This window comes from Labrus mixtus, chromosome 19 (assembly GCF_963584025.1).
Source record: "Labrus mixtus chromosome 19, fLabMix1.1, whole genome shotgun sequence".
Classification (NCBI taxonomy): Eukaryota; Metazoa; Chordata; class Actinopteri; order Labriformes; family Labridae; genus Labrus; species Labrus mixtus.
This window is the reverse complement of record NC_083630.1, coordinates 16,347,835-16,372,761: the sequence shown is the minus strand read 5'-3', so window position 1 is coordinate 16,372,761 and position 24,927 is coordinate 16,347,835. Positions and strand designations below refer to the sequence as shown.

At 40.3% G+C, this 24,927-nt stretch overlaps 2 protein-coding genes across 2 annotated transcripts in view; both read right to left on the bottom strand.

Moving 5' to 3' along the window:
• LOC132994212 (sodium channel protein type 4 subunit alpha B-like) overlaps window positions 1-9,238 on the bottom strand; it is a 137,756-nt gene extending 128,518 nt beyond the window's left edge. Inside the window, exons 1-3 of the mRNA XM_061064412.1 lie at window positions 9,047-9,238; window positions 8,714-8,857; window positions 7,512-7,630 (exon numbers count right to left, since the gene is read on the bottom strand). Coding sequence (XP_060920395.1) covers window positions 7,512-7,630; window positions 8,714-8,857; window positions 9,047-9,169 — 386 coding nt within the window. The 5' untranslated portion in view covers window positions 9,170-9,238. The remainder of the gene's footprint in view (window positions 1-7,511; window positions 7,631-8,713; window positions 8,858-9,046) is intronic.
• rmc1 (regulator of MON1-CCZ1) overlaps window positions 1-24,927 on the bottom strand; it is a 440,600-nt gene that overhangs the window by 371,759 nt on the left and 43,914 nt on the right. The window lies entirely within an intron of this gene.

Sequence of the window (24,927 nt, the reverse complement as noted above, 5' to 3'; positions counted from 1 at the left end):
CAGTCAGCTGAATGCCCGATATGTAAATGCAAAGACGTGTGTTTTTGAGCGTGTGCAGCCTACAGGCCCAAGTGATTTTACATGTGCCCTTTTAAAAAAGAAATCCCTTTCACTGATTTCCCATCATAGCTAAATAAAGACGAAGTGAACTGAAAGGCTGTGCCGGGTTAGCATGTGTGCTCAGCGCTCCCTTCGACGCCTGCCACTTTCAATACAGCAAATTAATATGCCATTAACAGCAGCGATGGGCGAGCGGGCCCACTCTTGTCTAATCATCATATAATGGGGAGCAGTAACTTTCCAAACTGTCAGAAGGCAGAATTACATGTTAAATATCGCCTTCGGCTGCCATGTTCTGCAGCTACACGCGCTCAGGTGGGAGACACTTTGTGCGACCGGGCTCAGCTGTCAATCACGGCTATAAATGAATCATAATTATTGTAATTTGGCGGGAGGAACATGCTCCCCGTATGAGCGTGGCCCAAACTCCAGCTGAAAGTTGTCGGAGCTGCAGGGTAATTGTTGATTGAGTGCCGGCTGTAATGATGTTGTTGGAGCGCAGAGGCAGGCGGTGAGATAATACGGTTACAGATTGACAAACAACACAAATGTCCCCCGCTGCAACCGCTACCACTGCCGCCGAACCACGAGCTAATTATACCATAATGATAGCCCTGCTGTTGTGGACCTCCCAGGCCACAGTACAGTTAATATCATTACACCTCCCACATCCACAACAAGAGCTATACTCCGCCTTCTTTCCACATTTGTGTTACTCCCTCATTCTTCTCCTCCGTCACATCGACAGTAAACCTCGACACTTTGACAGTTAAACACTCCGTCATCCAAGTGTCAATCAAAACCCTTCAAAGTAAAACCCCTCGTATTGGTCTTAATCCACTACTGACTCATCTTTTATTTGTTCAAATTTGCAGGAAGGAAAAAAAAAACAGGGATTGAAGCAGGGTTGAATACAGACAGCAAGTAAAGTCCTCTCAGCTTAAGACCAAAATCCAAAATAAAGGCCGAACAATATTCTATTTTAAAATGCAAACTAATGGAAGTTTCAAACATGCGATTAAATGTGGTTAATCGTGATTAAGTATTGAAATTTAGCGATTAATTTCGATTAAATATGTTATCGTTTTACAGCCTTCAAACAAATTAATCAAACCTAGTAAACCACAACAAGGAGCATCAGTGTAAAAGTAGGTTTTAAAAAAGTACCTTTAAGAAGACTCAGTGTAGCTAAATTGTAACACATTAAGGGCTTTGAATCGAAAGGAAAATAAAACAAAAATAAACCCTAAATGTTATTTTCCATCAATCTGATGACTGTTTTGTCTAAAGAATGAATGAAAAGAGCTCTAAAGTCGGAGGAGGCAGGTTTTTAATGTCTTGTTTTGCTTGTTAAACACTTCAAAACCAGAATATTTGCTAGTATACACTATCAAAAAACTGTTCTTGAAATCTAATCGATGAATTGACCTATAATGTGACATGTCACCCTTTACATTGATCATAGAGAGAGGGAGTCTATCAGAGTCTAACGGGACCTCTTGCTTTGCCAAAACACCCTCCAGAACAACGCGCATAAATTTGACATCATTAGCATAATGCTGATTCAGCGCTGACACAACAGTGACATCAATAAACAATAACACAATATATGAAACTCAATTAACAGGCCTGTGCAGGGGGCTGATTTTAGAGGTGTGTGTGTTTACCTGACAGCCATGCAGCAGTCTGTCATCCCGCTGATCAGTGGGAGTTTACAAAACCTCTTCTTCCATATCCTGTTTCATTAAAGTGATTCTTTTCACCCCTGAAAGTTTCACATTGTTTAAACTGACATTAAGGGAAGGATCCCTACAGAATAAAAGGTTAACTCTTAAGAGTAAGATGTTTTTTTGGGCTTTTTGGGCCTTTAATGGAGAGATAGGACAGTGGATAGAGTTGGAAATCAGGGAGAGAGAGAGAGGGGGGAATGACATGCGGGAAAGGAGCCACAGGCCGGATCTGAACCTGGGCCGCCCGCCTCGAGGACCACAGCCTCCATACATGGGGCTTGTGCACCGACCACTGCGCCACCAGTAAGATGTTTTTTTTAACCTTTCACTGATTTACATCGCTCTCTTCAAAGCCACCAGACCCCATTGACAGACAGAGATATTTTAACTTGCAGAACACAGGAATTGCTGATTTGCTGCTGCCTACAAAAAGATGGTTTATTTCTTTTTGTGTGTTATTCATATATTGTTCGGTCCAAACGAAGAATTCAAGACACCAAAGTCTAAGACTGATCCAATCAAACTAGAAATAATCCTGAAGACCAGCAACTCTTGTGTCCGGTGTAGTAGAATTACTGTTTTTGTCAATGGAGGTCGCTTGCGTCGAAATAGACGAGGAACGAGGAAGAAGGGGATTTTTCTCACTCAACAAAGGTTGATAGCTTGTTTTACACATTTATAATGATATAATTATATCCATAACCGTGTTAAAATGTTGTGCTTTGACTTGTGTCAACAACACCGGGGAGAAAAACTTTATTCAGCTCACTGCTAGCCATTTATTGACGAGCCTTTGAGTGTTGGCATTTAAGACATCACAAGGCACCTCACTTATTTAATACTAAAAGCACTAGATGTCACACTGTTTGCAAGGGGAAACTGAAATTCACAGAGCGAAGAAGTAAATACTTAACGGATTCAGTGCGGACAGTGAGCCAGCGCTTCTGGCTATGCAACTCGATATCCGACACATTGCGTGCCTTTAGGACGTGGTGTTATTTGTCTGAGATATTACACCAACACGCTCCAGTCAGAGCACCGCGGTCAACACACCAGACGCTCTAAGATGCTCCTACATACAGGCTTCAAACCTGAGGTGAGGTGACAGAGCCTTTGTGTTGGCTGCTCCAAATCTGAGGAAGTTTGACCCTGAGGGAGACGCAGTGCACGTTGAAAAGTTAATCTTTTGCACCTTAACAAATGAACTCATTGGTTTGTATGCTCCAGTATTTTCTTTGGATTCTGTCCATTGAGTCATCTGTTTAAACTTTGACCTGACTTCTGATGTGTTACAGGTAGTCAGAGAAACACAGGGTCAAGCAGATTTGTTGCTCAAGTTAAACTATACTTTATCTATAATGGATTGTTAGCTTAGCTTCTATGAAAATATCAGTTTATTGAGATAAATAAATCATCATTAGATTACAGCCAATAAGAGCTGGTCTTTAGCATTGACACGTTCTGCATGTTTTTATTTGCTCTCTGCGTAGATTGTTTCTCCTGCACAAATCAAAGCCTGCCCATCCAAATTGGTCGATACAGCTCGGACTACAAATGTACTCCAAAAAATAATCAGAACACTTTCCATAATGAAAATCCCCCCTTTTACAGATTCTATATTCTTGTGTAGAATCTGTAAATAGAGATTAAACAGAACTTTTTTTGCAGCACTTCCTGGAATCCTGTGTCAAAACTCTGAGCTAAAAAGCAACACATCACTAGTACTGTGCAGTCACTGTGGTATGGAAGTGGTAACACATATATGTTGCCACAAAGCTTGCACAAACCCAACATAACGGCTCAGCCACAACGACACAAAGTGAGTAAATTACTGACAACTTCAATTCAACCTCAAAGACGATCCACACACACTCACACACACACACACACACACACACACACACACACACACACACACACAGCTGGTGGATTTGGTGCAGCCTTACTGATGGATTAACGTGGTCCCAGAGCAAAGCCTCATGGGACACTCAGTCAACTGTGTGTCCTCCAGACAAAAAGGCCCTCTGGGAAATGTAGTCAAACATTGTTTTGTGTCACATACTACAAGTAGTGTCGATACTGAGAGAAACACACAGCCCACATCTTTGTTTTCTATTAACAGAACTGTGTGTTTTTGTGTGTTTGATGGAGTGTGTGTGTGTGTGTGTGTGTGTGTGTCCACCTCACAGCGCTTGTCATTGTGGCGCCAGCGTGGTTGGGCATGAATCCAGGACACACTTGAGCTCACACACACTTATAAAAACACTCATACACAAACACACACACACACACACACACACACGTATTCAAACTCCACTTCACTTTTAGACCACAAACAGAAACTGCCCCCCTCCCACACACACACACACACTTGTTCTAATTTTTCTTTTTGTCTGATTACAACACACACACTCCGACACACACACCTTGCACATCGGCAGCGCCACACCTCCGCCGCTGACCTCTTCCCCCACTTATCCCCCCGACAACAGCAGCGTGTCCGCCGGCTCGACATCTCTCAACACCAGCAGCCGTGTCCAGAGGTAAAAATAGACGAGTGTGAGGTGAGAGGATGAGGTGAGGGGGGGGGGGGGGGGGGCTGTTGAGTTTTGGGTGTGAAGTAATATCTGTCATATTGGCTCGGCGTCTGGAGCCAAAGAGGGACGCCGGCGTGAAGTCTGAGTGTGGCGTGAGACTGGCGGCTCGCCAAAATCTCAATCAGGAGTCTTTGAAGAACATCTGGAATTCAAGTTCAAATGCTTTAACGAGATTTCAGATATGATGAAAAAGTTGAATTTAAGCTTTTTTACATTAAAGTTAAGAAAGTTTAAAAGATGAAAAGACTTGTCTAAAACCTGGTACTTTTTCCCGATTTAGTGTCGTAGTTAAGTAGCAAAAAATTTAATCTGACTAAAATGTTAAAAAAATTTGTTTTGTTTTGTTTTTTTACATTTTTGGGGGGTCCTACATTTGGGCCTAGGATATATACAAACAAAATGAACAAACACAGAGGATATTAGATTCTGAGAGTGGTCTAAACTCAGGGTGCTACAGAACACATCCCAGACAGAGATCTGCATGTCTGTACAGTATGTTAATTCTCCTGAATGTGTGTGTGTTTGTGTGTGTTTGCGAGTGTGAGTAGAGACTACCTTGATGGGAAATATTTACTGGTCATGTTTATAGCTCGTCGGACAGCTCAAGATGATATCTGGCTTAGAAATACGAGCGTAAGGATGAGCCCTGTGAGTCTCACACTCGCACACATATTCACACACTCACGCGCACACACACACACACGCAGTTGACATGATTGGTAAATACACGTCATTCCTTCTCTTGTGCCTGGAAAGCGTCCAGCAGTCGGTGTAAACTCGCCTGACGGTAGATTCAGGAGGTTAAGAGAAGCGCTTCAGTGTTGTTTAAACATTAGATGATTATTAGATTAAATATTAAATCCAATAAATGTTTTTTAGGTGATGATGTTCATTACTTTTGTTAAAATTACTCATGTTTGTATTTATCTCCTCTTCCTTTATGTCCAGCACATTATATCTTTTTAATGGAGATTTTACAATATTGTTCCACATAGCCTCAAACAAAGCATTCATTTTTAACTACGGTCCTTCTGTTGTCATAAATAAGTCAGGCTGATAACTACATCAAGTTCAGAATGTGTCAGTGTATTTATTTAGAGGGCCTAGTCTGCCACTAAACCAACATTCAGATACTGACATCAATCAGAGTAACTTTAAATGACTATAGATACATTTAATGAGTCATTTAAACCAATTAAAACAACCTGTATAAAGGACAACATAGATAAAATGTAAATAGATCTTATAACTGAGGCCTTTATGACTCAGGAGTATTATTTATCAACACCTCTATTAACTGTCTTAAAATCTCTTCACTAACTTTAGTAAGGTTTGAAAAATGATAAGGAAATTCCTGTATTTCTTTTAATAACTGTTGCTCGTTTTTTCAGATATTTAAGGTCTATGGTCATGCACAAGACTTGAAACTGTTTCAGTAAATATCTTCAGCCTGATGACCAGATGTTCTGACGTCTTTAATTTCTTTCTTTACGTTTTAGACCTCTCAGAAACTCCTCGATGTGTGAGCAAAGATGAAACGCTCCGACCTGCTGTGAGTTGCGCCTCTGCAGGAAGTATGATAAACAAGTTATGGACTATTAAAAAAAAAAGGGATCATACTATCTGGTATAATACATCTACATATCCCATAAAACAGGGTAAACATAAGGTTAAACTTTCTTATAAGCTGATGGTTTTAATTGTTCCAGTTTTCAAGGGGTGCTGCAGCACCCTCAGCACCCATTCTTCCTGTGTCCCTCTTTAGGTCAGAAGATATTCAAAAATAGAGCTCAGGTCTAAAAATACCTACATTCCTCTTTAATCTGACTACAATGATGGTTTTGTCAGTGTTGAGTGTTAGCATGTTAGCATTCTGTTTACCATCACTCAGTGTAGTGTAAGCTAAACAGTTAGCACAAAGCTCATCACTCAGCGCTGTGTATGCTAACATGCCAACAAAGAGCCTCCGAACATTCAAACTGTTAGCATAGAACTCGTCACTGAGCGTGCTGCAGTATCAATATACCTGTTAACACACCATCAGTCACACATTTACACACTTATGTTGTACCATATGTCACACACACACACACGTCCTTTACCTTCTGCTAAAAGGAAACCTCAGTTACAGTTAATACTTCTACGACTTAAACAATGTCTGTTTAAAAGTTCAAGAGCAATATCTCTGAGAATTAATGCCGAATAATTGTCAAAAGGGGAAATATTTCTTACAAAGCAGAACTGTAACTTCCACTAATTCAAGAAAAGCAAATTGATGTGCTAACTATCCGAGGAGTCCAAAATGCTAATGTCATTTGAGTACTGTAACAGTGAAGAACACACTGCAGAATATTTTGTTTATTTTCATCAATGGCTAAAAATAAGTTTAATTCTCAAAACAACAAAAAACTCAGAGCGCGAAGTAGTCAGAAAAAAGAAATTGTAGTAGAAATAACTTTTAATCTATTGTGCATTATTCTGCATGATTTCATTTTTCTAGAAGGCCACAGAACTAACTCCATTCTTCTCTGAAACCAGAACCTTCTTCTCAGGCGCTGTTAGGGGGTAAACAACCTTTAAATTGCTTTACATGTGTACAGTTAAGTGGGTCCTCTACAATACATTCTTTTTTTTTGTGTTTTCTCTTCAAACTCACCCCATCATGTTGTGTCGATGTGATTCAGAGTCAAACATCATGATGGGATTCATCTCTGCAAACAGTGAAACATCGACCAGGCTGCAGACGCCTGCAGACATGAAGCACTCCGCCTGCTTCTGTTTGTTTACACTAACAACCAAACTGCCGTCAGGGTGGCCCGATCGCGCACACACACACACACACACACACACACACACACACACACACACACACACTGAACCCCCATGCTTCAGGGACACTGCTTTGTATTTGACCTCTGACCTCCCTGCAGCCTCGTCCCCACAGCCAGTAGATCACAGCTCTGTTCAGATATCAGGAATACATACAGTAGCAGCATCCTGTGTGTGTTTGTGTGTGTGTGTGTGTGTGTGTGTGTGTGTGTGTGTGTGTGTGTGTGTGTGTGTGTGTGTGTGTGTGTGTGTGTGTTTGTACATACTGTATATATAAATATATATCAAAGGATATGAGTGGACGAGGATCCTGATGGCGATTCTGCGGATGGGGTGAAATGGGCTGAAGATGTAGAGAGCTGAAGTGGCACTGAAACGGAAGATGGCCTTCCCTTTGTTCAGGACTATGAAGGTCTGCAGGGGAAAAAAAGAGAGAGAGAGAGAAAGAGAGATTCAAGATACAGGGACAGATATTCTGAAATACAAAATAACCTCAAACAACCGGTATTTAAGGCCTGTATTCACGGACAGAGCTTTTGCGCTAGCAGCGCACATTTTCAATACGCTCTCATTAACAGCTGTTTTTTTTATCCCTGCGCTCTCAGTTGAAAACAGTTCAACATTCAGAACAGCACCACACTCATCAATGTCTTCTCCCTTAATAACAAATCAAGAATGGGCAATCTAAAACAGACCTAACATCATTACCTATCATAAGGGAGGGAGTTGGAGGTTAACTTTTGTAACTTAGCAACAACGTTTGTGAGAAGCTCTCTGAAACTAAGGTCCTGAGCACAGAAAGCACTTTGGACACAGGCCCTAATACGCATCATTCAGAATATTCATATAGTAAAACTTAAATGTAGACTATCCAATTATAGACTTCCTTAAAAATGTCAGAACTCCCCTTTTGGGTTTGTTGTTCTAAGTTCTGTGTTCACACTGAGGGGTCGGCAGTGAATGTTCAGATCTTCCTGTAACCTGCTCATAAACTTCCCAGATATGAAAAATATCCATCAACTTGTAGCGTTTAGATCTTTCTGGAAAAATGCCCCATTGTCCACTGAGTATACTAACAACTAAGAAAAAGCTTCTAGAAATAAGAACAAAAATGAGAGTGAAAAAACCTGACGGCTACGACAATAACAAGGTGTAAGAGCAAGAGAAGAGACAAACTGTGTCAGGCACACATAAACACACACACACACACACACACACACACACACACACACACACACACACACACACACACACACACACACACACACACACACACACACTAACACAGATCACTCCCCTCCCCTACTCTCCTGTGAAGTAGGTTACCAAAAATTCAATTCATCTTCCACAGATTCTCCAACAGAAGAGTCGGGGCATTTCCAAAATCTGTCACCCACAAACACACACACACACACACACACACACACACACACACACACACACACACACACAGAGACACACACAAACACACACACATACACTCTCTGGGTCACCTACCCTCCTTTCTTTGAAGTAGTACTGGTCGATGTCTTCCAGGGGAACGCCCACCAGATGAGACGGGATGTCGGCGAAGATGCGCGGCAGCTGTTTTCCTGCCTCCAGGTCGGGCCGGGGCCGGGGGAGCACCACGTCGCCCAGGTCCTGACACACACACACATAACATCAGAGTATCAACACCCACCCAAAATACCTCCAATCTGTGTACTGAAGTTGCTTTACAACTCTTCCTTTTATTCAAGTTCTAACCCCCAATATCTTGTCCTCTCTATGTTGTGTGTGTGTGTGTGTGTGTGTGTGTGTGTGTGTGCGTGTGCGTGTGAGTGTGTGTACCTCCTGGTAATGTTTGTTGCGTCGGGCCTTCTCCTGGGCGATGCGCTGCTCGATGGCCGCCAGGGAGTCCGGCGTGAAGCGCTGAAAGCTCTCTGGTCCCATTGGAAACACACAGCCAGCCATCTTCTCATCCTGATCCTGCTGCTGACTGGCCCAGTATACCAGCTGCAGATACAGAGACAGGAGCTTTGTATTAACAATCATCCCCCAATCGATCTATGTGTGCAAAACTAACATCGATACAGATCTGTTTTTTACATATTGTGGCGGCCTAAATAACTTATAGCCTCAAACAAGATTTGGAAATGTTTCAGTAGATTTCTTCATATAAGTTTCCATACAGAGAAAGACGTCAGATTCAAACCCGTTCCTGCCGCGACGAGGACTATCGCCTCTGTTCATTGCGAGACATAACCGCTAGGCTAACTGGCGCCCTGAGATAGAGCAAGATGATTCTTTTTTAAACCAGATACAGCTGTTGTGACAAAATCTTCAAAGCCACCAGACGTCATTGATAAAAACAGTCATTTTACTTTGCAGTTGTGATCGTCTGCCACTCCCTCCTTTGGTTTGTTTCTTTGTTTGCTTGTGTTGATTTGCATTTTAGTTTACACTTGAAACCACCAAAGTCACACAACATTGTACAATAATCAGGCAACTGAGGCCACAGTAGACCAGCAACTCCTGCTTTCTATGAGGCAAAATGATTGTTTTTGTCAAAGGAGTTTGGTGTATTTAAAGAGAGAGGGATGTAACAGCTGTTTCTGGTGTTCAAAATGATCTTCCTCTTTAACAAAAAGGTCTATGGCTGTAGGGATGCTTTCTGTAATGTTTTCAGACACTTCACAATCTGAACTTTAAGTGGATGCACTTTGATCAGGAACATTTGCCCTAAAGGATTACATTGCAGCCATTTCAGCCTGTTTCAATGCTGCAAGTTGAAGAATCCTACCGGAGCAATTCCAAAACATTCTTTAACCAATTAGTCGTATAAACCTTCAAAATCTAAGAATGAATAGAGCCCATTAAGTACCCCTTAATGATACAGAAGGTAAACACGTTTTTAACTTCTGTATCATGTATCATTACCTTGTGCACAAATCCATTTTCATAAAAGACATGTTATTTTCCCCCCATGGGAAAGCAAATCCCTGCAGGCCAAAAGTGAAATGTGGGTGTAATGTGTGGGTGTCTAAATACTTTGTCTATATTACGTTTCATTATTCATGTCTCAAATAACTATAGGGTGTCCAAGTAATAAAGTGCAGGCCTTTAATAGTGTCTCATTAACACTCAGAAACAGGGCGATCAAGGATAGAGTTACACTGATAGACAGTGATTATAGGGTTACACCGTGAGAGGAGGGAGTTTGAGGAGAGCAAGACTGACAAGGTGTGAGTGTGTAACAGGTCTGTGTGTGTGTTTGTGTGTATGTGTGTCCAGACCATCTGCCTTGGATCCTAATTGAATGATTAGACAGGCCTCGTTTTTCAACCCTTCATGCATTTATTCTTCACAGCTCCCAAATCTGATTTCTGAAGTGTGTGTTTGTGTGCGTGCGTGCGTGTGTGTGTGTGTGTGTGTGTGTGTGTGTGTGTCCACATCAAAGGGAAATCGAGCTCTGTTTTCCATTCTTATCAAAAGCTGTCATCCACTTCCTCTCTCTCTCTCTCACACACACACACACACACACACACAGGTCATGTACAGTGGCTCCTGATGAGATGTTCAGTCCTGGTTTCCATTCTGCTCTGACACTCGGTCACGTACACTCCTGTTTGTTCACCTCCTTACTTGACAAATGATAAATGACTGTACCAAGAAACAATGCAAACTTCAAGTTCTGATGATGTTGACTGAAAAGGTCGTCACATTATCATCATGAAACTTGTGCAAAATAAATACAACTGAGAATGACCTATATAGGATTTTTTAGACCAAAAAATACCAATTTTACCAATATGACTGCAAACATAGGTACATATTAAGATGCATAATAAATCAGGGCTATCAGCATTGAGAAGTTAATCAGAATTAATTAATGCATTTCTATTTTTTTATCACGATTAATCACATTCTATTTTGTCTCTTTAGATGATCGTGGATAAGCCCCCAGAGTGTCTCCCTATAGTCACAGTGATGGAAAAGAACAACACTGCTGCATCTTTAAATGTCTCATTTCACTTAAAAAAATGAAGAAAAGAAAACTCCCAGAGAGCTCAGCTGATGAGGCAAAAGAAATATCCACCTTGTGACATCAAACATTTCACTTTTCTACCGTTCCTTTCAGCTGTTCTCATGAGTTTTTGATACGCAACAAGTTCTATTTCCGTTGGTTAAGTTAATGACGTAACTTTCGACGTACTTTTACCAGAAGGTCCTTACTTTATTTCAAAATAAAAGCAGGGTTGAATTCAAACAACCAGTAAAGTACTCTCAGCTTAAGACAAAAATTTAAAAAGAATTAAAATAAAAGCCGAACAATTTTTAGTTTTAAATGCAAAATGATGGAATTTAATACAATTAAAAATGCAATTAACCGTGATTAACTATTTGAATTCAGCGATTAATCACAATAAAAAATGTAATTATTTGACAGCCCCAATACAAAATAATTTCTTAAAATGATATGTAATAAAATATATGTCGTAAAAAATATAGGTGGAAAATTGTATACAGCATATTCTTTAACTTCTTTGGGAAATAAAGAAAGACTAAAGGACATGGTTGGATTGAGAGAGGGTTTGATGATAGGGATGATGAGGGTGTTTAAGTGAAAAGTACGTTTGGCCTGTCACGCAGTAATAAGCATCTGAACTTTTTTTTATTTTCCTGTAGAGCTTCAGGCTGAACTCGGACAAACTGCTATAAAAACATCAAGTGACTGAAGTGACACTTTCATTTCCGCTCTGCTTCCAGTGTTTTTAATGATCTTCCTTTTTTAATGATGTTTCTTTTTGTTTTAGAGCTCATTGTGTCTCCTTGTTGTTGTTGTTGTTGTTTACTACATGGTCGCTGTTAAACTCAGAAATTGCCAAAAGATCTGAAGGTTTTAATGACGATGACGTCACTGAAGTAACTATTTTGTGTTGCATTAATGAGCACAAGTTTTAACAAGCTTAATGGTTCCTCACTCAAAAAGTGTTTATGTCCCCTAAAGCCTGACGTACACTGTACTATTGAAGAAAGGTCGAGGAGGAACCTCAGCTCACTGAACGACTGAATCATTAACGACGCACGACCAAAGTTCACGATGTGCTCACACTGTATACGACCCGGACAAAACCTGAGAGCTCACACTGTACGAGTTAAATCAGTACGGCGCCTTCTCAATTGTCAATAGAAAACTCCCACAGACAGAAGTTGATTTCATTTGTCTCATATGCACAACTCAGATAGCCGACACACGCTCACACAGAAACGCTCTCACCCTCTCTCTCTCAGCATCAGCGAGGAACAAAAGTTTACCAGCAGATAACTCTTAACAAATGTTCCCTGTCAGCTGAAGGTCCGCAGACATTTCCTTCAAACATGTCTTTCATGATTGGAGGGGCAAGGTAGATTAAACAGGCATGCCTGATGTTGCCATGGTGATTTCTGAAGCTGTCTGTCAGTGTATGCAGGTAAAATCAGGTCGAACAAAAAAAAGTCCTGTAGTTAAGGAATGGGCTCTCTCACTGCGAGATCGTATACAGTTGTACAACCAAAATATCAAACATGCCAGAAAATTCATCTGATAGGTCGAGAGAAGCTGATCCGGCTGTGATCGGCCATCATGACTCAAGGTTCACAGCACGACTATCAACATGCGTCAGGCTGGAATATGGCCCCAATTCAACATTGTGTGACTGAAAAATCGGGTCTAAATCAGACTTAAAACGTAAAGTGTATGTCCAGCTTTAGATACTATAGTGACTTGTAGCCATGCAAAGTTTGTCTCAATGAAGGTCTGGAGGTGGAAAAGGCTGTGATTCAAACTTTCCCTCGTGGCTATATTTGGTACATTGAAAAAACTGAAAGCCAATGGATATCTTAAACACACAAACAACAACAAAGACTCTGCAGCTCGGATGAGAGCAGGAAAGAGAATAAGCACGGTTAAAGTTTTGACGGGAGTATTTGCGATGTAAACAGAATCCTTAAGCTTTCTTCTACCGAAACTACGACCAAAAAAAACATCAGAAGTGGATTTAAAACATCATGTTTTTATGAATGGTTGAACTTCAAATGTGCTCACTGGGAATATCAAACGGTCAGAATGTAAAGAATATTATGAGATTATTTCTTAGCATGAACGTTGTAAAATAAACAATTGTGACATACTTGCAAAGTTATCAGAGAGCCAAACATTGTCCATTTAGTTTTTTTCAAAGTCTCTTAATTTAACTTGAATGGCAGCTTTGAGGACAAAGCTTCACTCCAGGTTTTGCTGGGCGATAATAACCATGAGAGAAGCCCTCCTGAGGTAGCTGTCAGCGTCTTTGTTCGGGGTTAAACTTTAATTCACTCACAGCACAAAGTGTTTGACGCGAGCATGATGAAAAAAAAATAACAGGCAGATTTCAAACAGAAAGAGTGAAGAGAGGATGTTCAAAAACAGAGAAGAGGGAGAGTCGTTTAATTTTTGGGTCAAAACAGCGACGCAGACCAAACAAGCACCGCCCTCAGGACGGACCCACACACACACACACACACACACACACACACACACACACACACATATGCACACACAAGCTAGTATTCATGCACATGAACGCACACTAGGAAATAAGTGTGGATGAAGTCCAAGAGACAATCCCTAATACACTGTAGCTGTGCATGTTCATGTCATTTTCAAGCTTCAAACATGGAGTCCTGTAACTTCAACATCAATGTGTTGTAGACTGTTCATGCATTGCAGTGCATACACACTGAAACACACATGTTTCTACTCTGTCTCATGCACAAATATGTCACTCTGGAAAACCACCTGACCTCTGACCTCACTCTCTCATCTGACCTGCAGAAACCTTCTCGACACAAAGGTCAGGTCCAACATGTCAAACAATAACCCTCAGCATGAGAGCAAATCCATCCTAAAATGTACTTCTAATTTTCTAAAGTATAAGAACCTGTTTCGTCCAAGACATTAAAGACCCAACCTGGTGTAAGATTGGCATGGGATTTATTTGTGTTAACCTTTGAAATGAGGACATTTCATCTGAACAAAGGGAAGTATGTAAGATGGAGATGAGATTTATTTTTGTGAAGTTTTATTTTATAGATCTTTATTTTTCTCAGGTTGAGATAATATACATTATTTGATTTAATGCTAATTTCATTTATATTTACAATTTGTACTTTACAAGAGTATCTGTTTGATATGATGCGCTGTGCCTTTAAGGTTACCCATGGTTACGGTTGGAGGAGTGATATTGCTTTAAGACAAGTAAGGTGTCGCTGTTGTTGTTGTTCAGTCTGGATATGTCATGCTCTGTTACGGACGGACATTAAAAGTATGAGACGCACAGCAGAAGTTGTTCCCTGTGCTTTTACTTACCCGCACCCGAAGATATATATCTTTAATTAAGTATGTTTAGTGTTATAGTTAACGGCAAGACAACTGAGAATAATCAACATCATCCAAGAAGCGCCGTTACACTGGTATGAGAGAGACCTCAAAACCTGGAACTATTTATGGACCACAGACACAGTAATCAAAAATGCTTCTCTTCTGTTAAACATGTTTGTCATGTCAAAAACAACACAGTTCCTACTTCCTACACAAACTGTAAGATTGATGAGTTTTTAATAAAAGGCCGAGATCATGTCATTGGTCAACAGTAAACAGAGAATCACACACCAATGACAACATCAAGTATCAGGGGAGAGGTGACGATTTGAAGCTGGAGCACGAGCAGGGACGACTTGAGGGCTTCATTTTTAAAACTGTTTTGTCCCAGAGGGGAATTTGTAATCAGCCAGGTAAGAAAATAAAACATATAGAAAACAAATCAGCGCTCAGGTACAAACTAGTCATCGTATTGAACATGAAACATCCACAGTATTACCATTAAAGTATATTAGTTTGATGGCTTGAATGTCAGTTTCTTTCCAACATAATGCAGCCCTCGTCGTGAGGGGAGGAGCTCTGATTCACCAAGCCGCTGTAAAGAGGACGACAAAGGCCGAGGTGATGGACAAAATCTAAAAATTCAATCACCATGTCATGTTCTCTAACTGAAAGTCCAGTCTGGGATAAATAAAGGATAAAAACCAACACAAAGCAGAGTGATAAAGGCAGTGTCTGAAACCACATACTTATGTAATGCTTACAACATAACTCAAACAGTATAACCCGCTTACTGCATACTAACCCGATGTGTGTGTCGTTTGCAACGTACTAACTGGAAGTGTTCGATCAATGTCAGAAACACAATTATTTGTTTCTACGATTCTGAATCTATTTTTTAAAACAAACTCATATATCCTTTTTAATGTCAAATAATATGCACTTTAATGCAACATAATGCTTCTACTCCACCACGTGTTGGAGCAACTAAAGTTACTTTGCAGATTCAGATCATTAATATAAAGAGAGCTGATCAGCTGATGCAGGCAGGACCTCAGGAAGTGAAGTAATATTTTATGTTAGATGTCTACATGAAGGTCAGCGGGCTGGAACACTTCCAGCACAACGCAGCCACATAAAAAAGAAAAAAAAAGTGTGTTTGCATTTTTCTAGAGAACAAAGTGATGAACTGCAGCAGAAGTTAAATCAGGTTTGACTGATGTGCTTGAATAATTTGAAGGCTTCCCAAAAGATAACTTTTCAATCTAGAGAAACGTGCTTCATCTTATGTTATCGTCGTTCAGTTATTATGACACACATGCACACGGGGGGTTTGCAAAGTCTCATGTTGCACAAACATAACACCTATAAATATTAAGATGACAGGATGATGTGCACACTGTGCTCCAAACTTTGAAAATTAGGAAATGAATTTGAATTTACTGAGATAAATCAACTGTGTGCCTTGTTTATTCCCCATGCATCCATCAGCCCCATCAGACGTGTGTATGTGCGCGTGTGTGTGTGTGTGTGTGTGTGTGTGTGTGTTGGCTGTTCTCAGCCATGTGCTCGGTGTAGGTGCATGAATATTGCCTCCTCCTTTATTTCCATACCATTTCAGCTATTCATCAGATACAGTATATGGCTCTCTCGCCCCTCTGCTGTGTGTATGTGTGTGTGTGTGTGTGTGTGTGTGTGTGTGTGTGTGTGTGTGTGTGTGTGTGTGTGTGTGTTAGAACAGAATGGCTGCACGCTTGGCTTGCTCTCATCCCCTCCAAGCGTTTCTCCCAACCTCTGGCCAGCTACAAACTCTCTCTCTCTCTCTCTCTCTGAGCTGCATCGGCCGTGTCACAACATCATGTCTGAAGCATGTTCGTGTTCAAGAAATAAGGTCAAACTACGTGAATACTCTGATCTTTTTAACAAAATACATCCTGGAAGAAAACTGTATTTTTCTGTCTCATAAAACTGTTTCAAAGGTTATTTCAGATACTCATGGGTCCTATTTAACATATTTATAGGTCTTATTGGCTCTCAAAGTTTTTTTAAATGCTCCGGTAGTTTATTTAAGATAAAAATGAACGTCCATTAAAAATTCTTGTTTTGGTCACTAACAGGCTCAGATTGTTATTCTAAGTGTCCGACAACATCACTGAAAGGATCCCTACACAAATAGACAAGTTTTTGTCAGTGAATCAATAAAGCCAGAGATCTGAAAACTGAATAAGTCACAAACAGCCGAGAAATATATAGAAAGTTTCAGGCAGACTGCTCTGAAATCTCCCTGATCTGGTTGTTCACACATGCACCTGACAGCAGGATACTATCCCTGTCGGACGGGAGGGTGGCGGGGGGAAGTGGCAGGCAAAGCCACAGAGTTTGCTATACAACGCTATGAAGAGAATATTTGATAAGTCAACGCTGTCGTGTGTAGTTCAACATTCAGAGTATCAACAATAGAGTGGAGAAAATGTTGAACAAACATAGTAGTGCAGCGCTTTCATTACATGCACGGACATTGCATGTGGTTGGGCACAGATATAAAAGCCACCAGCCCCTCCCACCCACTGGTTCACAGTGAATTTTCCTGAATATTTCATGCTTTGTTCTCACATCTCTAACTTAGAGGGGACTAGAAGGGGAACGTGTGGGTAAAGTTGAAGTGAAAATCACAGTTTTTGCCAATGAAGTCTGGTCACTAAGACGAGAGCTACTGTATGTTACAACACAGTAAAGGGAATGCAGCTCTTAAATGTGTTAAAATGTGACCCTGGTTTCAACACATACAATGTGAATGTATTCCCCATTAGAAAACAAAGTTTCTAAGAGAGCTTAAAGTCGTGCTGGAGGTTCTACAAGGACAGTAACACAGTTGGTTGGGGAAAGACGATAGTTATGGTTCATAAAAATGCGGACATTAATTGCTATACCCAGACCTCAGACCCTTACTTCCTGCCTTCCTACATAAAACTGCATACGGCTGGCTGCAGCGCTGAATGTTGGCAGAGGACGTAAAATGTCCATTATGGGACAGGAGGCTGCTATGATGTGTAAGTTATGCACAACCTTGACTTGCAGGTTGATTACCATTTCTTTTTGTGCTCTCTATAGTTTTGTCCCTAAAAGATCTTCCTCCTGGAACAGATGAGGGTGGAGGGGACAGCTTCCAGCAGGTGTGGCATCACTCTAGACCAATCCCATCAGCCCTTTTGCTCCGCTCTAAAAGCAGAGTGTCCTGTCACAGCGGCGTGATGGAGAGCGAAAACTCTCACAGAAATACCTCTCCTGAGAGGACACTGCTGTCCAGAAGCAGCAGTGAATATGCAGCACCTTCAATTCAATTAGCCTGAGAGGAGAAAACACATTTTGTCACCGTGCTGCTGCTGCTGTTAACGCACCAAGCCGCTGCCCGGCGCAGGAAATGATTCACTGATATCAGGCCGAGAGCCAAGCTGAGCTGGCAGAGGACCATGGGGACCGTTTGGCTTCAAGATGGGGGGGGCGGGTGCTGAGGTAAGGGGTTGACCCTGACATACAGCCGCCTCCATGCGTCACATCAAAGCTCCATGTTGGATGAGAAACCTTCACACCTCCACAGATGCGTAAAATCACATCTTTGTGAAGCTCCTAATGTTCGAATTTGACCTCAGAACGGTGCAGCTTCTTCTCCGCAGTGTGTGGCGATGTTTTACTGGACCGCTTTAAGTGGTATTATGTTTTCTTTACGAGTCCCACTTTAATATTGGGTGGCATGACGCAGTTCTTCCATCGAGGTTGTAGTTGTTTCAAGCTGATGAATGAGCAAACACAGCGAGTCAAAGTTTACAGTCACAGAAACAAAGTGAAAGTTGGTCCCTTGATGCTGGTTGCGTGTCACCTTCACCTCTTCCATGTTACATCTCTCTGTGTTTGTCTCCTCTTGTTCTTTTCCTCGTCGCAACATTTCAAAACTATCTGACAAATAGTGTCAGATTTGTCCAAATCCTGTTGCGTAATCAAGTTTCTATCTGCTTTATCAGCAGCACAGCTCTCGGAACGGGAAAGTTGGTCTCTTTCTAGTTTAAAAAGTTACTTTTCATCCTAAAGAGCCCCGTGATGCCCCGCTCTCTTGTGATGTCATTGGCTCTTACATTTTGACAACTTTCTGTCAGGAGGCTTTTTCGACACAAAGTCAAGCACTTGATGTACCAGGAACCTTCTGTTGGTGTCTTGTGTTTGGGCCACGACTTTGGCCTTTCATCAATCCCGAATTTTGGCTTTTTGTTGAAGTTAAGATATTTGGATGAGTGGGTGGAAGCCTTGTTATCGCTATGGCCATTGTACCAACTTTTTAACTGTAATATCTGCTTCATAATATGAATCTCAAAATCTGAGGTTGCTTCTTGCAGAAATATTAAACTGAAAGAGGTCTTTAGGCTCTGGTGTCCAGTGATAAATCTGCAGATTGAAGGCCATCTGCATTGGCTTTCATGAAATAGTTCATCTGATAAACAGTCAATGAAAACAAAGACAGACTATAGCCTACACTATGTCTAACATTTTGTTGTCTTTAATCAGTCTTTAGTGTTATTATATAAACTCCAGTTTTTATGAGTCATACAGAAGACTTTGTGATCTTAGTTTTGGTTTTTCGTCTCTTCCTCCTCCCAGACAGTTTTGTTCTCTGCTGGCTTCCTGCGTCCCGGCCCGTCACAGGGAGTTGGATCAGTCTGCTGCTGAAGGTGCTGTTCTGTTCCTCGGCGCGCTGACTGATAGCCCCTGACTGCCAGGAGTTGGTTCTATGCGCTTTGTTGTTGCTCGGGCTGCAGACAGTCCAGGCCGGCTCCTTCACGCTGAGCCAACCTGACTCATTAGCTCAGCCGGTCCTCTGGCATCGAGCGCTCTGACGCCACTGACTTCACCTCAAAGTCCTCTGCGGGCCACGTGCAGCTCGCTACGTGTTAACATCAAGTCTATCCTGCTGATAATGACCTGCTGCTGTCTGTTTGCTCCTTTACAGTATTCATACAACCTCCCATCCAAATACTATCAACTATAAACCAATTCAACTATGTTTTCAGTCATTTTTCAAGAGTCAAACAATGGGCATTTTTAAATGTTAAAATCTTGATTTTCTTAGTGTGGGGGTGATGGGTTTTGTAGCATCAAGTGGAGAGGAAAATGTTAAAATAAAAAAAATGCACTGAGGATTTTATTCAAGTAGGAGTCCAATTCAAGTTTTGTAAATGAAAATGGTTTTGTGCTTTTCGAGTCTTCTGACTAATCAAAGCACTTCTGGACCGCATGTCACACCTACCCATTCGCACAGTGGCCATCAGAAGTAACTAATCCCACTCGTACACATTCTCCCGCCGCTGGAGAAGCAGCGGGAGCAATTTGAGGTTAAGTGTCTTGCACAAGGACACATTGGACATGTGGCTTCAGGAGCTGGGGATTGAACCCCAAACCTTCCGGTTGAGAGATGCCGCCCCAATACCAGTAATCATTAGAGAAACAAGCCTTTTGAAAGCAATAAAACGCTTCTCTGTTATTTAACTATGCCTTTAAGCTATTTATTGCTTTGAGCTTATAACTAACTCCTTTTTTTATGAAAGTAAAGCGGCCCATTATCGGCTGATTAGCTTTAAATCATTAGAATCAAAAACTTTAACCAATTTTAAGGTCGTTTTTGAAACAATACAGTGATTGTTTAGATATATTATACGGTTTGACGTCTCTTTTATTATACAAATTATATATTTTAAACTTTTAGAAGACGTATTTTATATCACAAAATCAATGGAGACAAAATTTAAAGACAATACACTAAGTGATATGTTTGCAGGGACAGAAATAAAACGGTTATGATTTCAGGGGAAATGTTGGAGCAAGTGCATGAAAACACACACACACACACAGACACCAATATACTGTACAGTATCATAATTTCCACATTAGCTATCTGGAGGGTGTTAGTGAGTGTCCCCCTCAGTGTGAGGACTGAGGATGTTCACACACACACACACACACACACACACACACACACACACACACACACATGCACAATCAGTTCATATTCTGGTCAAGGTCGTATTGAAGATAAAGTGTTTTATAGATGTCGTCAAATCTCCATCAGACACTAAAGGGAACAGACTCAACCCTCCAAACCGGCTGAATAAACCTTAAAAACCAACGATAGTTCATACATTTAATTAAAACGTTTTTTATTTTTACACTATGTCATCCAAAAACTCAACAACTCTGATGCCAGAATCGCCCAGGAACAGGTTCAAAAACATTGGAATTGATTAAATTGACAGTTTCACACTAATTAAGGTGCTAAAATCCTCAAAACTCCCAACGTTTCTGTTTCTTTATTCCCTCATTTCTATCCTTTCCTCACTTTTTTTATTCCTTTTTTTATTCTGTGCTTATTTTGTTATTTGTCTAAAGTTTCCCTTTCCTTGATTTCTTCTTCTCTGTCTTTTCCTTCTATTATAGTTTTTTGTATTCTTCCTTCTTTTTTTATACTCCTTTATTATTCTTTTTTCTCTTTTCTAGACTGCTGTCTTACTTACCCATCCTTCATCCTTCTTTCCTTTTTCATATTGCCCTTGCATTCTTTTGTCATTTTATCATCCTTCTCTCCTTTTTTCCTCTTATTTCCTCCATTCTTTCTTCTGTCCTTGCTCCCTTTTCTATTTCCTCCCTATGTTCTGTCCCTGCAGCCTTTTTTTGCTTCTTTCCTTCTGTCTTTATTTTCTTCTTTCCTTTGTTTTAACTCCTTCCTTTCCATCCCTGCTTCCTTTGACATTATTCCTTTCCTAATCTCCTTGCTTCCTTTGTCATTTCTTTCTTACTTATTTCTACCCTATTCATCCAAGCTTTTTTCTTTCTTTTCTTCGTTTATTATTTCTTGTTTTTCTCCAGTTTTCTGTCCTTCCTTTCTCGTCTTTCTTCAGTCCTCTCAGCCTCTCTGTGTCCCGTCTGAACCAGTGCTTTTCTTTAGCATCATTTAACCACATTAGTCATTATGGTTTCTTGTTTATTGGCTTTTTTTATCGTTACATTTTATCACTGTATTTTTTATCAGCTCAGCTGCAGGTTTGTTGTGTTGGTGATTACATTAAACTGAAATAAAGGAAACCTGCGTCAGGCTGCCAGCTGTCCAGCTCACAGAGTCTTTAAATGGACCAGAGCATGACGTGAAAATATATAAATTACTAAAACAAAACAGAAATGCAGACCGGAAAAGGAGAGATAAGAAGACGTAAGAGCTGATCTGTGCTTAAAAAAACCTTTCAAGCGATTTTACAAACTGGATCCTTCGGACTTAAATATATAACCTGAACTTCAGTTTCATCATGAAAGACAAAAAAGACCAAGCTCTGTCTGCTGCCATCAAAAGATAATTTCTGGAATTCTTTCTGATTTTCCCGTGTAATGATGTCATGAACACACAAGCGTTTGTTCATCTGAATCTGGGACGTAAAAATCAAGTATTTACTTCTTACTTAATATCAAACTTTTGAAACCAACATTTAAAACTTAAAGACAACAAATGAAAAAGCTTCATGAACATATTCAGGCCTGTTAGTGACAAAGACAGAAGAGGAGCTGAGAAACTGAGGAGGCAGAGATGTTTGGTTCCAGGTATTTGTCATTTTTCACACCTTTTCCAGTTGTCTCTAAAAGCCATTTTCAACCAGGTTCAATATAACAAATATATATCAGACACGTTATGTCGATCCTCAATCAGACAAAAAGTCATGACGGCACAAATCTATTTGTGAACGTTATATAAACATGTGTCTAAAGGAACCATTTGTCTTTTTTTCTTTTCTTATTTTTTTTATTTGGCTCGAGATGTCGATCAAAATTTCCACAAACATGATGCAGAAATGTTGCGATAGAATTATGCGACAGCCTTATTCATGACTGAATCCAAGACAATTGAACTGATCAACAGACAACAACCGTTTGAAATAAGAGATAGAGACAGAAATAGAAAGTTATGTGTCCTTGCATGAGTCTGCATGTGTGTGTCCATGTGTGTGTTTGTGTTTAGTCATGCATTTGCAAAGACTTTTGTTATTAGTGACACGGTTTTTGCTTTGTTAGAATGATTCATTATTCACCTCTCTTCTCACAGAATGTGAAGACATTCATGTTGACATTGATGTCTAAAACACTTTCTGAATAAAAAAAAAAGGGAGCTCGTATTGATCTTGATGAATGATGAAAAAGTAGATGTGTAGTCATTTAGAAGATTGGGGATATAAATGATCATGAGATAAGAATTGTTGGATAACTGAATTGAACAATCAAACTGACACCAGTAAAGATGCAGAGCCCTAACATAGACAGTCCCACCTGCCAATAGATGATAACAGCCTCACAGTCGGCTGAAAGGTCGAGTGGCACTTTACCTCATTAACAAGCTTCAAACTTTTGTCATTGTCATCAGATTATTATTTATTTTTAAAAAGCAGGAAGCTGGATCGACTCTGAAAGCTGGGGAATGTAAAAAAAAAAAATCGTATTCATTAAAAGCTTCAGCTTGACTCAGAGGGGAACTAAAAGCAGCTAAAAATGTCACAGGTTGTGTTCCTGTTTGCTTTAGTAATTTTGTGTCGTTTCCATGGCGACAGATGGAGTCCAGGTGATGCATCATTACAATTCAGAGCTGGAGTGACTCAAGCTCTGTGTCTTACTGCGACTGCCTTTCTTTCTTTTTCTAAAATCAAATTTGCAGAGGGAATTTCTGTTTCATAATGCCAATAAACCCACGGTGAACAAAATGAAGAAAGCATTTCTTCAGTCAGACAAATATATGTTCAAATTTGTACAAGCAAGAATTGTTCCCTGAAAGACGTTGTGAGACAAACAACAAACCAGAATCACAATTTAAGATTATTTGGCAAACGACTAAATGAGGGTTACTTATGATTGACAGCCTTGTAAATAAATTATGGAAATGAATTCAAGAGAAGGGAAACAGAGATGTTTGTCTAATGTCTCTGATCTCTCTGATCTGTTATATTTCTTATTTAAGCAGGCATCTCTGAACACTTTGTTTGCCTTTCTGAGGGACAAAGAACACATTTGATCATTTAATTAAGATTACTTGTGTAAATTTATGTTTTTTTTTTCAATTTACTTCAGTGGAATCTCTCCTGGAGTTGCTGAAACTGATCAATCCTCTCAAAAATAAGCTCTTACAGGCGTGTGAAGTAAAGCGTTATAAAACTGATTGCATGAGGTGTTTTTGGAACCAAACAGTTCTTGGGGCTTTTTGAAGGGGAACTATCCATTAGAGCGTTTCCTGAGAACTAAACACCATGGGGACTTTCTTTGTGTCTCTATTCACACCGCCATGGTACCTACTCTGAAGCAGGAGCTAAAAAGGTTCCTCTCCACGGGGTTCTACAGGAACTAGAATAGTTCACAGTTCCTGTGGTGCGGAATGAATAAAAAAGTAGGAGGGTTCTAACAGCGCCTAGAACTATGAAGAAGTTCCTGCGGTCTGACTATTGTCTATTGATATACATGAATATTGTGAAATTCATGTGTTTATATATATGTTTATAAAAAGTGTATTTCATTCCAGCCCCACTGAAGCCCATCGTCTATCCGGCCTGTGTTAGTTGGACCCGTCTATCGCCCCCTGCAGGCTCTCTTGCAGTAATCGACATCCCCTTACATGCCCGAGGGCTTTAATGGTACAAAATATTCCTCCAATTCAGATGCATTAAAAATTCAATTAAATACAAAAACATAGGATAATATCGGCTTGGAAAAAAGAACAGGACAGTTCAAAAAGATCCAAATTGCTGCCACACCACTTCACACACTGTGTAAACTACACAAACATATTAGGAACATTTCCGTACTGAAGCTCTGCTCATATCTTTCTGCAATCGGACAGTGTTCACAAGGTGAGTAACGTCAGTATTTGCTGACCTGCCTGTGAATATAAACTGACCACCGCTGTTCTCCTTCGCTTGTTCGCGGCAGCTTTTTGGTCAAAGATACTGATAAAGATCTGTAGTTTATTTTTAAAGCTTCCGTTTCATTACCATCGATCCTTAAAAAATCTGAGATTGTCTCGTTTAAAACATGTGGTATTGAAAAGCGTTTAAGTATTGAACTTTTTGACAGCCTAAATTTAAACTGCAACAAAAATAAATAATTTGTATTTCTTTTGGAGCCATGAAACTAAAACAAGAGAGACGTTATGTCTTTGGTTTAAACCAATAAGAAGGGTCTCTCCCGTGTTTATAAATAAGATTACATCCCACAGTGACAATACTGATCACCCACTCTGCTCCAAACACACCAAACACACACA